Source organism: Lepus europaeus, chromosome 4, assembly GCF_033115175.1.
Source record: "Lepus europaeus isolate LE1 chromosome 4, mLepTim1.pri, whole genome shotgun sequence".
Classification (NCBI taxonomy): domain Eukaryota; kingdom Metazoa; phylum Chordata; class Mammalia; order Lagomorpha; family Leporidae; genus Lepus; species Lepus europaeus.
In genome coordinates this window covers 123,176,702-123,191,016 of record NC_084830.1, presented here as the reverse complement: position 1 = coordinate 123,191,016, position 14,315 = coordinate 123,176,702, and the positions used below count along the sequence as shown (strand labels likewise).

General features: G+C 52.0%; 1 protein-coding gene across 2 annotated transcripts; it reads left to right on the top strand.

Annotated features, from left to right (window-relative positions):
- The first annotated feature begins 944 nt into the window (after positions 1 to 944).
- Positions 945 to 12,704, top strand: NIPAL4 (NIPA like domain containing 4). Of its 2 annotated transcripts, XM_062189690.1 has the most exons (6): positions 945 to 996; positions 4,279 to 4,518; positions 7,927 to 7,983; positions 9,098 to 9,188; positions 11,428 to 11,588; positions 12,073 to 12,704. In XM_062189690.1, the coding sequence occupies exons 1-6, from the start codon at positions 960 to 962 to the stop codon at positions 12,702 to 12,704; spliced, it is 1,218 nt and encodes a 405-aa protein (XP_062045674.1). In that variant the 5' UTR covers positions 945 to 959. The 2 variants fall into 2 exon arrangements, with proteins under 2 accessions (XP_062045674.1, XP_062045673.1); XM_062189689.1 differs by lacking the exon at positions 7,927 to 7,983 and having other exon boundaries at positions 960 to 996.
- The last annotated feature ends 1,611 nt before the right edge of the window (positions 12,705 to 14,315 follow it).

The following is a 14,315-nucleotide window of genomic DNA, read 5'->3' as shown; positions in this document are numbered from 1 at the left end:
CTTCTCAGCTGGGATCCTGGGCAAGTTAACTGGATCACTCCCTGCCAGATTCCTTTCTGTAAATAATCAAACTACGAAGCTCCCGTCGGCAGGAGAAGTCAATAAGCTGGAATTCTTCAGCACTTAGGACTCTGCCTCGCCTGTGGCAAGCACCACGTCCACGCTTCCGTGGTCCGGGTGAGCATTTTTCCAACTCGGCTTTACTATTACCACAGTACAAATGTGCCTTCCGACACAACTGTGTGTGTGCCTAGCCACACGTACACAATGCAAACAATTTGAAAACCATCCATCTTCCGATAATTGATCTTATTTTGCTTCCTACATTACTATATAAGGTTATGCGCGGTGGGGAGGGTGGACATACGTTGAGCATTTATAGTACAATTACTATGTACCTGTTACCTGCCAGTTCCTGATGCAGATCAGATCTCCCATGTTGAATGAATAAAGTAGGGAAGGGAAGGAGGGTGGAAGAACAACCCAGGCTCCAGAGGGCCCTCCCTGGCAGAAATACCCCCTTCTACTCTCCTACCATTGCTACTTTCACCTTGGCAAAAAGGTTGTTCCCCTCTCCCTCCAGCCTGGGGACCATTAGCTCTGTCCCAGACGGAGGCGGCTGAGTGGCAGCCCAGCCGCCTCGGCAGGGCGGGGCTCAGGGACCCGCCCCCTCGCCTCTTGCCCCTGGCACAGGGCGGCGACTGGGCGCCCGCCCGCCCGGGAGCCCGGCTGAGTCCACACCCCGGGAGGGCATGCGCCCCTCTGCGGGCGGCCTCAGCGTCGAGCCCCCAGCTCCCTGAGCTCCCCAAGTCGCTGCGTGACTCCACCCTGGAGACCCTCCGCCTCTGGGGTGCGTCCTTCTCCTCCCCCCTGCGTGGGAACCCTGGCGGCTTCTAACGCGCGAGCCACGACAAGTCGCGGCCACCTGCTCCGGACTCGGGAAGCCCGGCAGGGGCTCCATGGAGCTGCGGGCCAGCAACTCCAGCTGCGAGAACGGTGCGTGCGCTGGGCGGGGGATACCAGAGGGGGGCACCCCGCCTGCCTTGCCCACCCTCTGCCACCAAGGGTCTAAGCTGGGGAGGGGTCTCTGCTGAAGTCGGAGCTGGGACTTCCTCTCTATCTTGGCCGCTGGGCTCACTGGGAGCTGGGAGGCAGGAATGGACCCCTGGGGCAGCATGGGGGAGGGGTGCTGCAGACTGGAACAGGTGGCCTGGGCGCTTTGGGGTCTTGAGCTTTTTAGTGTACAGTGACTTCAGACGGTTTTAATACTTGTCCAGATCTGGCTATTGAAAGGGCACAGAGGTACCCAAGAGTCTCATTGATCCCAAATCCCTCATTGCTCCCCATACCCCTTAGAAAAAGGAGGGATAGAAATGCAAAAAAAGGATCAAACACTCCCGGCTTCCTGTTAAGTTTTAGCATAAAGCAGGCAGGGGACCAGGTCCCTTACTGGTATTATTTCATTCAGTCCTTCAAACAGTTCTAGAAGGTAGGTGGGCAGTTACTTTACTGACCCATTCTGAAGGTGTGCAAAGCTAGGCTCGGAGAAGGCTAACGATGCGCTCGCATCAGAACACTGGGGCAGTGTGATACAAACCAGGGCTCTGTGACTCTAAGATATGTCCCTGTGCTACAATGGCTCACCCCCTTCCTTGGTGTGTCTACAGTTTTCTGTCTTGGAATTGCAGTCTGTTTCTCTTAACTTCTTCGCTTCTCCAGTGGGGCTTTCAAAGACAGACACTTGGGTGTTGGTGCCTTGGGTTTCTTGGCCAACAAGGCAGGCTGCTGGCAGCCTTGCTCTTGTTCTGTGGAGGGATAATCTGCAGTTCCAGCACGTTCGGGAAGAGAAGACAGGAATCACCTAGCCCAACACCTGTTTCTTCAGATGGACATCCCCATCAGAACTGGATTTCCTCAGACCATCAGCCTTCCTTGTGTCTTTTCACCATGATGGAGGAACCTGGCTCTGCGGAGGGTGCTGAGCCTGTGGGTGCCGTGACAGTGACAGCCAAGCCCACAGTGGGTCTTTCGGCTCCACCTGGCAGAAGTACACCTTCAGGGAGAAGGGGAAGGATGTGAGAACGGACTCGGCTCTCTTTGGTCCACTTCCTGCCAGGCTCATTTCCTGGACTCCCAGATTCAGCTCTTGGGCAAGGAGGCCCGAGCTTGCAAACGACGATGAGCAACATGGAACAAGTCTGACTAGGGACCCAGAGGGCTGCTTGATTCATCTTGCTGCAGTGGTGACACAGGTGTCACAAAGGGAGGTCTCCCTTCGCCAAGATACATGCACAGCCCTAGTGGCTTGCAGACTTAGCGCCACCGCCAGGTGCTCGTGTAACTCAACAAGTCCCTTCCTTCTCAGGGCCTCAGTCTCCCCAGCTGAAAGCAGAGGATTAGACTGGCTGTCCTCCAGCTCTGTGTGCCGTGGAAGAAAGATCAACACTCCCCTGTATCCGCTCCTTCCAGGGCCTCTCTGCATTGCTGATGTGCCAAAGCCAGAACTACCTGACCTTGGACTTTGGGTTCCTTGTAGACACTGGCTACAATTTCTCACTTGGTCTGAGAGGTGCCTGGTCCAGGCTTATATCCTTGGCACTGAAGCCCAGGCCTTTGTCAAACAGAGTTTCTTGGAAAAAGACTTCTGCCTCCAGAGGTCACAAATACCTCGACAGTCCAAGCCTTTAACAAACCTGACTGAAGGGAGCCCGATAAAGATTCTAGGGACTTGCAGGCAACAGGCTTTGGAAGGGGCAACCGCTGCAGAGCTTCGGCCAATTGTTGCCCAGTGGGTCATTACGCAGGTGAACAAAGCAGACCTTCTGTGTCAAGTGTAGCTCTGACTCTGAACTTTGCCTGGGAAATCTATTTTTAAATGTTGGTAATGGATTTGTATTTTCAGCCAATGATTAGGAAGCCAAACAAAGGCTCCCCCCATCTTTCTGCATGCTCTATTGGCATGGGATGGGTAGGTGGTTAAGAGCACGGGTTTTGGCATCAGGTCTGCCTGAATATAATTCTGGCTTCACTCCTCACTACTGATTGGCTTTAGGCAGCCTCATTTTCTCAGGTGAGAGCCTGGGATGGACCACTGAGCCGGTATCGGAGTGGTTGTTAGGAAGCCTCGTGGAAAACTCCAGAACTGAGGATCATGCGAGTAGTAGCACTGGGGGACTGTTGGATTTTCTTTGTACTGATTTATTGAACTTGAGCATCTCTGTTCTTTGGGCTGAGGGTCTGGCCTCTCTGCATATTTGTGCCAGAAGGTCAAGCAAGGGTGGGCTGGCTCTAGGGCCTGACAGCTGATTCAACTCTCCGAGACTGTAGAATTGGAGTCTGTATAGAGTGGCAGGGATGTCAGTCCCATTGTGCCTTGAAAGTGGCCCCAGCCAGTGACAATGAATACCAGAGGTCTCAGAAGCAATGCCCGAGAATGGTCAGTTCCCATAAGCTGGGAGGGGCTGGTGCGCTCCCCAGCCTCACTCTCTACGCTTCCATTGTAGCCAGAGATGCAGAACACTAAGGGAAGCGGCCTGGGAGAAGGATCATGAGCTCCTGGAGGTCCACATGCCAAGAGGCTCAGAGGGGATCCCTGAGGGCAGGGGCAGGAGGTTGGACTCAGTGAGGCCTCAGAGCCTAGGGGACACTGCCTGGTGTGCGGGGTGTCAGTCCAGCTTACAGGTCCTGCACTGCCATTCTGGTCACAGACGGTACCACGCTCTTATTGCTTCTGTTTCTGTTTCCACCAAATGAGGATTCAAGACAGTTTTTGGAGCTACGTGGTACAGCAGTTCAGTTGCCACTCAGGCTTCCCATGTCCCATATGCATATGCCTGGTTCAAGTTCTAGCTACTCCACTTTCAATCCAGCTTCCTGTTAGTGCTCCCTCTGGAAATCAGCAGAAGATGGCTTAAATACTGGGGTCCTTGGAGTCCATGTGGGAGATCTGGATTGAGTTCCTGGGTCCTGGCTTTGATCTGGCCGAGGTCCAGCTACTGTGGGCATTTGTAGAGTGACCCAGCAGATGGAAGATAACTCACTGCCTTTCAAGTAAAATAAAAATGTGAGAAGTAATCATGAAGATAGCACTTGAAAAAATGTGATGAATTCCGGAAAACAAGGCCCCTGGCCTGCGCTCAGTGAATGTTAACTGCTGTTTTAAGTTGGGGCCCAGGGCCCAGTGGCAGAAGCACGCAGTCTGCTCCCGGAACCAGTCCCGTATTTGTGAAGCCCGTGGTGCCATCCATGTGACTCCTTTCCTCTGCTCTTGCCACCCAGGCTCCTTCATCAACCTCTACTGCTCTTCCCATGAAGTCCTGTGCCAGATCGTCAGTGGCCTCAGCCCCCAGGTGCCCAGCAATGCCACCGGGAGCAGCTGGCAGGAGAGGTTCAGGCAGAACTACGGCTTTTACGTCGGCCTCGGCCTGGCCTTCCTGTCCAGCTTCCTGGTCGGCACCAGCGTCATTCTCAAGAAGAAAGGCCTCCAGCGACTCGTGGCCACGGGGGCCACTCGGGCAGGTAGGCTCTCGCGGACGTGGGGGGAGCGGGATGGGGCCCGGGGCAGCTGAGCCCTCGCCCAGCTTCCCTCCATTGGGGCCAGGACAGCAGTCAGAGGTGGGCATGCAAAAGGCTCATTGTTAACCCTGCTGGGAATCCCTCCTGTCTACAGCAGACCTTCCATTATAGCCTAGTCTCTCCTGAGAACTTCACAATCTGGCCGCTGGGGTGAAGCCAGGAGTCTCAGGGCCAGGAATCCAGTCCTCCAGGTCCAGTCCTGGTTTGGCTTCTCCCCAGCTCTGACATCCAAGGCAGGCCACAGTTTCCCTGCAGCGTGGAACCCACATACCTGGGCCTCACCAGCGTCAGCCATACACACACCCTCCTGACCATCCAGTTCAGCTCCCTGTGGGCTACTATGGAATTATTGAGTCTCTGTTCACAGGGACTCTGTTTGGAAAATAAGATGTGCATTTGTGATGCAATTCTTGGGAAGAGGAGTCATGTGTGGAAGAATCCATTCATGCAGTCATCATTTCTTGCCTGCCTCTGGTGTGCCGGGTATGAGGCTAACATAAAGGGTTCAGTGAAGTGAGAGAGACATGCAGTCTAGGGGCAGTTTTCACAAAGGAGGTCAGGTGTTGCCGTGGAGAAAATACACGGTGCTGTGGGATGTCTTGGAGATGCATGAAAAAACTTGTGAGGTTAGGGGAGGTTTTCTGTAGCAACTGACCCCTACACTGAGACCTGACTGATATGCAGACAGCAAAGTAAAGAGGGAAGATGGTGTTCCAGGTAGAAGGAACAGCATGTGCAAAGGCAAAGAGTTGAGAGAACAGAACCGGTGTAAGGAACTGAAAGCAGTTCGTGATGGTTAGATCATGGAATGGCAAAGAGAGGTAAGGGCCAGCACATGGACACTGGACTACTGGGTTGAGTGCAACTCTTAGGTAATTGAGAAGTTCTGGGTAGAGGAGTGCTGGTCCGGTTTATGATGTGAAAACATCCCTGGATGCTAGGTGGAGGACAGAATAGGGAACAAAATTCAGGGCAAGGGAAACAATTAAGTGAGCGAGAGCACAGAACTTTGGCCTGGAGACGAGGGATGGGTTCCAGGATGGCTTCGGAAGGAGGCTCTGCCTGCTGCAATGCCGACGGCTGCACGGGGAGGATAAAGAAGGAGTCAAGGGTGACTCAGATTTTGGACTTGAGCAATCGGGGACGTGATGGTGCTCTTTTCTGAGATAAAGAATGCAGAAGGATGAACAGGTTTATGGGAAGGTGCAGAGTGGTCAAGTTGGGACACGCTCTGCAAGGTTCTGTGCAACACTGTGCTCTGGAAGCAGACTTCTAGTTCCCATTCAGGCCCTTGAGTTCCTGGTGCCGAGATTGAGTAAGAAAGGAACCTTGCTTCCTCATGTCTCACACGGGGCGAGAAAAGCGCCGGATTCAAGGGCTACTGACGAGACATGGGACATGATCAGAAAACGCTTGGCAGACGGCAATTACTGGTATTGGTGTTACCATCATCTACGTGAGAGTGCACAGCAGGCACTGTGAAACACACACCCGGAGCCCAATTGCTCCACAACAGAGAGCCAGGAGGTGCAGAGAGGAAGCAGGGAGCAATGGTCGTGGTGCTTTATGATTTACTTCTGGACAAGAGTCCAGAAGACAATGGGCCTCCCAAATTGCCAGAGCATCCTCTGGGTGGAGAGATGGAGGGAAACAGAGCAAGCACTGTTGGTCATTCAAGAAGACAGCCTCCCTAGAATGAATCTTTTCCTTCAAACTGGTATTTCAGTTCTTCCAAGATTTCAGCCCTCAGAGTAAAATGCTGAGACCTCAACATCCATGGGAGATTCTGACCCCCTTGGAAACATGAGGAAAGCCAAAGATCCTCTCCTTAGGAAATGGGCACTCACAGAAAACCACACACAGTTTTTGAATTCTCACAGCACTATCTCAAAGCCATCCATCACCACCACTATCCTTGTAGCTAAGCATTGCTGTGTACCAAGCTCCAAACAAAGGTGTCATGCCTTCTGGCTTAATGAGCTTCTGATTTGGTGGAACAAGTAGCAGAAGATAAGCAGATCAACTCAAACTGGCATTAAGCTTCATGAAGGAGGGGAGCTGATAGTTATTAAGGAGAACCCCATGGGAAATGAGAGTTAAGAGGGAGAGGGAGAGTGAGAGTGTCTGAGGGCAAGAAATGCAAGCAGAGGCCTGCAGAGTGAGTGTGGATTTGGGCCATCAGTGGCTGGGAATAATCTGGACATGAGGAAGAGCCCTGTGTGTAGACCTGGAGGCAGACAGGAGCCCATGATTTCTGAAGAACTAAGAAGGCAAAGAGTGGCAGGAGATGCCTTGAGAGAGATGAACAGGCCCAAGCTATGCATGGCCTTGTTTATGATCCTGATCTTTATCATCAGAAAAATTGGAAGCCGGGGTCCTGCTCTGAACTCTGCAGTGGTGTAATAGTATTTTTGTTCTTAAGAGAACACTGGCTGCCGTGAGAGGAACCCATTACTGAAGGGGCAAAAGCAGAACCCGAGTAACCATGAAACAGGCGGCTGCCTCAGCCTGGCCCAGAAGGGATGGTGCCTTGGAGTAGGATGGTGGCAAGGGAGTGGTCACACAGATGCTTTTGGAGACAGAAGCAGCAGGATGTATGGAATATAGAAGGAGCGGAGAGAGAAGGGTCAAGAACAGCTGCCAGGAGTAGTTGGTGTTGCCATTATCTAGGCCAGGGCGCCCAGCAGGCACTGAGATACACATGTCTGGAGCCCAAGTGCTTAAGCAGCTGGGTACATGGAAGCGCCACGTGCCAAGTTTCATTTTGCGGGTAGGTTGGGAGCATTTCAAAGCACAAGTTTGGGCAGAGCAGTTAAAATGCTGCTTGGATGCCCATATTCCCTATCAGGGCACCTCAGTTTGACTCCCAGCTCTGCTTTTGATTCCAGCTTCCTGCTAATATTCACCTTAGATGGCAGCAGGTGCTGGCTCACATCGCCAGGACCCCCAGGTGGGAGACCTGAATAGAGTTCCCAACTCCTGACTTCAGCCTGTCCCAGCCCCAGCTGTTCACTAGGGAACAAACCAGTGTACAGAAGATCTTCCCTGCCTTTCTCTGCCTTTAAAAATAATTATATATATAATAAAATTGAAGGCTCCATTTAAGGCAGAAATTGAGATGCCTGTGAGAGAGACAAGAGATGACCTGTAGGGCAGTTGGCTCTGTGAGTAGGGATGGGCTCAGAAGGTAGTTCCAGATCGCCCCATAAATAGGTGGTTTTTACAACACTGCGAAGGGATGAACACACACAGAAGCTGGCCGAGAATCAATGGCCAATGAAAGGGCGATTTAGGAGAGGTGCCCTAGAAGGTATGGACAAGTGCTAACTTTGTGTGTTTTCCTTTCTGCAGTGGACGGAGGCTTTGGCTACCTGAAAGACGCAATGTGGTGGGCCGGATTTCTCACCAGTAAGTGGGTTCCTTGCTCTAGTAACAGTGGCCTATGGGCAATGGATGGAGAAGAAAGGAGCAGATGGGGGCATTTCTGCCTCTAACCTGGGAAGTATGAGGCTGAGACCCAGATCCCCCGGGGAAACCTTGACAAGCCTTGTGGGCAGAACATCCTACCCTCTTCTCAGGTCACCTTCTCCATCACTCATGAACCATCTGCAGCCAGGCGATTTATTCAGAGCCCCTATCAATCAAGTTTTCTCAGCTTCCTTTGAAACGTAGGGTGGTAATATCACTGCTTACTGGCGGTGGACACATGGACTTCTACATGGTAGAAGCTAGGACTCCTACATCAGCTTCTCCCCTCCACAGGCAGTTAATTTGTGAGTCTGCTTACAAGATAGCCGGCCTGCCACTTAAGTTTTGCCCGAATTTGCACATTCATACATTTCTCCCATAACTCTCTGGTTATCAAACTCTAATTCTCTTAGGTGGAAATCAACTTTCCAGTGATAATCCCCTAAGGCAGGTTGGGATCCCTGGCTTAGCCAACCAGAGCTATTACAGGCATCACCTGCTTTCCCAGGGTGACCCAGGTTACCCTGCAGCAACAGAGAGACAGAGAAGGTGCTTCCAGGAGTTTGCAAACTGGCAACTCAGATGGGGAACTTGAGCCCCTTGAGAATGTCTGACTTGACTTCACTGTCCATAGCTCCCCTAAGAGGGGGAGACCCAGAAAGTCCACCAATGTAACCATTTCTTTATAATTAACAATTTTCTAGAACTTCTCTAAAAGATGGAAAAAAAAAATTAGCAGTCCCTGAGACCCACTTAGCCATGCATGGACTAGAAGCCCAGCCATGTGAAGGCTAAGCAGACTTTGGCTCAAAAAAACAACTCATCTGACTTTGGACTCTGGGCCTCAGCGTTGCCATCTTTAAAATGGGAGGATTTGCTTGGGATAATCTGGGCCCAGAGTCTCCCAGTGGAGGTCCTGAAGAACAAGAAGGTAAGGAACACTGCTCTGCCATTCACAGTGGGTTGAAAATGAAGCCATCTCCAGCCAGCACCCTCCGGACTGGAAACACTGCATTGGAGGGCTCCAAGTGTCTTTTCTCCCTTCATTTCCTAGTGGCTGCTGGGGAAGTTGCCAACTTCGGGGCCTACGCATTTGCACCTGCAACAGTCGTCACGCCTCTGGGAGCACTCAGCGTCCTCATAAGGTTGTTGTCACCTCTCTAGCCATCACCGGCTCCTTCCTATCTTCCTGTTTCCAATGTGTTGAGATCTGCAGTTGCAGGGTGGGGGGTGGGGGGTGGGAAGCAATCTGGGACCTAGGTCAGTGCCAGGCCCCAGAAAGTGACGGGTATTTTTCAATGCTCTAGACCCTGCATTGTTTGCTACCACTAAGGCCGGTAATGGAGGCTGGCTGGGCCCAAACCAGCGGGAAGGGCTTCCACTGCCTCCAGGCTGCCTGTCTCCCATCAGTATTTCAGTGCATCAGTAGGAAAAACACACAAGTGAAAGGCATGAGCCCTAGATTAACACTATCTGGCTTCTAGTCTGTGCTCTACGACTTAGCAGTTACCTTACCCTGGGCAAGTGTAAGCCTCAGTTTCCACATCTTCAAAATGGGAATGATAATGCTATGTACCGGAGGCGTTGGTCTGAGGACTAAATGCAGTAAAGCTCAGGAAATGCTTAGTGCGGGACTGACAACAGAAAACAATCACAGCTCTCATCTCGAGGGCTTGCTGTGTTATAAATGCTCTCAGTGTATCTCTGGTATTAACTCATTTAATCCTCACAGCATCCCTACCTAAGGCCAGAGGTTAATCAAGTTGGCAAGCTACCCAGTGTGACCAGGGTTCAGCTATGCAGGCCAGGATTCCAACCCAGGCAGTCAAAATCCAGAGTCTGAATCCTTAGCCATAGTGCCATGTTGCCTCTCAAGTAAGCACTCAACACATGTTGGAGAATAATTGGTGCTAAATGCACGTGCGTCCTATGGTCCCCAGTCCTTCTGAACTGCAAACAGAGCACCACTTCTGCGAGGGTCTCGAAGCCCCTTTTGAAGGAGAGCATGCTGTTTGGCCCATTTTTGAAAGCCTGGTAACTCCCAGCTAACCACATACCTGTCATCTTCTCTGTTGTGTCTTACTCTCTTCAAGACAATTTTGCAACATTTCCACAGTCAGAAAACCAACGAAGCCATGACTCATATTGCACAACCAGCCGGCTAGGCCGACTTCACACCTCATGTGGCTGTGACCCCACCATGGCTTATCTGATGCTAGAATCCCCACTCCTTGGACCCTGGGAGTGGCATGGGATCCTCTGTGTCATCCCTGCCTGGGTGAATGCCACCAGATTCTCTTGTATGGGACACTGTGGGTGAAATATTCCTGGTAGCTTCAGAGGAGACAGAAGAGAGGGACGAAGCTTAGGCATCAATCCCACTCTCCTGACGGCTTGAGTCAGGACCTCTGAAGGCAGTTGGGTCCCAGGGTAGAAAAGATGTTCACCTTAAACTGCTACCGCCATTGTAAGGGAACAGAAGCATGAGCCATGACCATACGCAACCTGCTTGTCTTCACTTGCTTCCTTACCTCTGCTGGCTCACAGAGAGAATGGGAGGGCTGGGGAAATCATGTCATCAGGTAATAGCAAGAAACTCCTGGAGCTCTCTCCCCCAGAGGCGTGAAGCCTCAGGCAAGTCACAAGCATTCTATTCAGTGAGGCAGAGAGGAAAACCCAGGTGCCTCGTAATCAGACACTGCTTTAGTTCAGTCCTGGCTTCCCCACGTACCAGCTGTTGGACCTTGCTAAGTCATTTTCTAGGAGACCAGTTTTCTCATCTATGAAATGGCTATAGTATATTTTACTGTACCACGAATCATAGTAAAGTTCCTAGCACTGGACCTATGCCCATATTGCCACTGTGGTTTTTATATTGACATCTAGCAAAGCAAAAAGGAATAAATTTGGTCTGTACGATCCAAGCAATGGAAATGGGACAAGGAGTAGAAACTTTCAAGGGGTGTGTTTTCGGTGAATAGAGTAAACCTACAATGGAGCCATTTGGCTTGTGAAGGAGTGAGCTCCCTGAGAGGCAAGGAAGCCAAGGCCAGATACCATGTGTCGGCATTGCTAAGCAGATGTGTTCCTGTGTAGAAAGTTGAAGAGGAGCCCTCCGAAGGACTCTCCCTACCCCTCTGTTAGGGAAGGCTCGGTTTCTAAAATCAGAGAAACCTATCTGCATTTCTATTGCCCCAGCACACATACAACCCTCCCCGAAATCAGCGTCTACTTCAAATGTTTACAGAGGGCCTAGCAAAACTTCTAAATGGGAGCACAGAGTTCTCCTCTGTTCACTGTGGGTGCTTGCTCAGCCCCTATTTTTCTTTGGGACACTGGGAAAGCGTGGCTGCCCTCAAACCTTTCTCCCATTGTCACGTGTAGTGCCATCCTGTCCTCCTACTTCCTGGGTGAGAGCCTGAACCTGCTGGGGAAGCTGGGCTGCGTGATCTGCGTGGCAGGCAGCACAGTGATGGTGATACACGCCCCCGAGGAGGAGAAGGTCACCACCGTCATGCAGATGGCTTCCAAGATGAAAGACACGGGTAAGCACCACATTCCTAGGGGCCAGGCACCCCCTGAGGCATCAACTCTGGGGAAGGTCTGGTTGGGCTCTGACCATCTCAGGCGCTGCCCCCTGGAAGAAGAGGGCAAGCTAAACAAAAGGTTGGGATGGTGCTAGTTAGCAAGTGTTGCTTAAGGGCTTCCTGACCTGGTGTATGTGGAGACCATTTAATTAGTGTTTATTATGCGCTAGGCACTGTGCTAAATGCTTTTGCACATTATCTCATTGAACCTTCTAAACCATGCCTATGAGCACAGCCCTGCTGTTCATGGTCTTCTACACATTAGGAAATGCAGGTGCGGGAGATTTAACGGCTTGCCCAAATTATAGGTTGCAGCAGGGACTGGGACCCTTGTTTGTCAGACTCCACAGCAACTCCCCTGCCATGGGTTGGGGGCCTCCGATGCCCTCTGCCATCCTCCCCAGCTGAGACCCATGTCCTGCCCCCCCCCCCCCCCCGCCAGGCTTCATCGTGTTTGCCGTGCTCCTGCTGGTGTCCTGCCTCATTCTCATCTTCGTCGTCGCCCCACGTTACGGGCAAAGGAACATCCTCATCTACATCATCATCTGCTCTGTGATCGGGGCCTTCTCCGTGTCTGCCGTCAAGGGTCTGGGCATCACCATCAAGAACTTCTTCCAGGGCTTGCCTGTTGTGAGGCACCCACTGCCCTACATCCTGTCGCTCATCCTGGCACTCTCCCTAAGCACTCAGGTCAACTTCCTCAACAGGGCGCTGGATATTTTTAATACCTCCCTGGTGTTCCCCATCTACTACGTGTTCTTCACCACGGTGGTCGTCACCTCTTCCATCATCCTCTTCAAGGAGTGGAACAGCATGTCAGCTGTGGACATCATGGGAACCCTTGCTGGCTTTGTCACCATCATCTTGGGAGTGTTCATGCTTCATGCTTTCAAAGACCTGGCCATCAGCTGGGCCAACTTGCCCCACATGCACAAAAACCCAACACCACCTACTCCCAGCCCAGAGCCCACCGTCATTAGACTGGAAGACAAGAATGTCCTTGTGGACAATATAGAACTTTCCAGCACCCCGTCACCAGAAGAGAAGCCCAGAGTATTTATAATCCATTCATAAAGCTTTGAATACAGGAGCGACAGGACGAGCCCGACGGAACAGCTTCACCTTTCAGTTCCGAAAGCACTTGGTTGCTTATTTCCAGCACAACTGTTAGCAATGGGCTCTCTCTGCTTGCCATGTTCATTTATACCTCAGTGCCGTTTCCAGGAGGAACTTCCCTACCCAGAATGCAGTGGGGGCAGAACTTCCTGGAGACACAGCTTCAGTGACCAAATACCCCAGTTTACAATGGTGTCAGCAGGTCCCCGGACCTCCCTCCCCACCGATTCTCTCGGTGCCATCTCTGTGTTGTTGGGAAGATGGCAGAATTTGACCTGTTGAATGTAGCACAGTCTAAGCACTTCCTTGAGATACTGGTCATCAGGAAATCCTACTGACCAGTTCTCCCGAGACCAACTTCCCATTCCTTAGGCCAACAAGGAAACAGCTGGCTCTCAGAGGCCCAGACACTAATTTACTCCACCTCCCAGTTCAGAGCTTCCAGGGCCACAGCCAATGTAAAATGTGCTATTGCTTTTGCCACTTCTCCGGAGGCAGAAGCGAGACCTCAGCTGACCTTCCAACTGTGAAAGCCACCTGATGCCGCAGGGAAGAGGTCCCAGCAACCCGTTCCCGGAGCACTGCAGCCTCCAGACAGCACCTTGGGGGCCACTCCATCCCACAAGTCCCTCTCTGCGCGCATCCTGAGTCAGTCACTGAGATGTGCAGGCAGGAGTCTTTGAAACTAAAACAGAACACCAACAACCAAAGGTGCCTCCCAGCCAAGCTCTGCTGCCCCAACGCAGCCTTTCACTTTGCCTTACGCCGAAAAGGGAACAGCAGTTGCCCTGCTCATAAAAGTCGTCTGCCTATCGAGCTAGAAATGGGTGGAACGTGCTTTCCTTTTCCTCAGCGAGTTACGCAAAATAGGATTTGGGGGAGATGGGGAGAGCGTGCGGGACAAGGTCACACGCTGAGGGTCTGGCAGAAAGTCGTGGGCTTTCTGGAAAGCTGAGCTAACTTCCATGTTCACGCTGGTGCTCAACCAGGAACCCAGGTGCAAAGGGTTCTGGGCTAGTTTACAGGCTGCAGCCCTTCAGGCTTGGTCAATGTGAGTTCTGCGTCTCCACGATCAAGTGGAGGCACGGGGGTGGCCCAGGAGACATTCTGGCTACTGACCAGATTGCCTCCATGCCCCCAGCTCCATGGATGCCTTGCCCACACTGGGAAGCAGCATACCATGACTCCAGTGCCACCTGCCACAGGCACTGCCTTTGGTCCCCTCACAGTTAGCCAAAGGTAGCCACAAAACAAGAGCAGCTGCAGAGGTGTGTAATTGATATCCCTTCCTTTCTCATCTCCATTGCAGCTGCACGAGTACGGGAGTTGGTACAAGGGCCATCCGAAAGGGAAGTTAGGGAGCCAGGGTATGGGAGAGGGAAGACTTGATCCTCACTCCCAAGTCAGGGCAGAGTCTCCCCTGGGTATCTCCCTACCTGCACCCTGTGTTTACATCCCAGGCAGTGAGTACAGTCAGCCCAGGTCTAGCTCCAATGGTCTTGGAACTCCAGAGATTCCGCTGACCAACGCATTGGCTTCCTCTACCCTCAGCCTCGGAGTTCTGGTTTT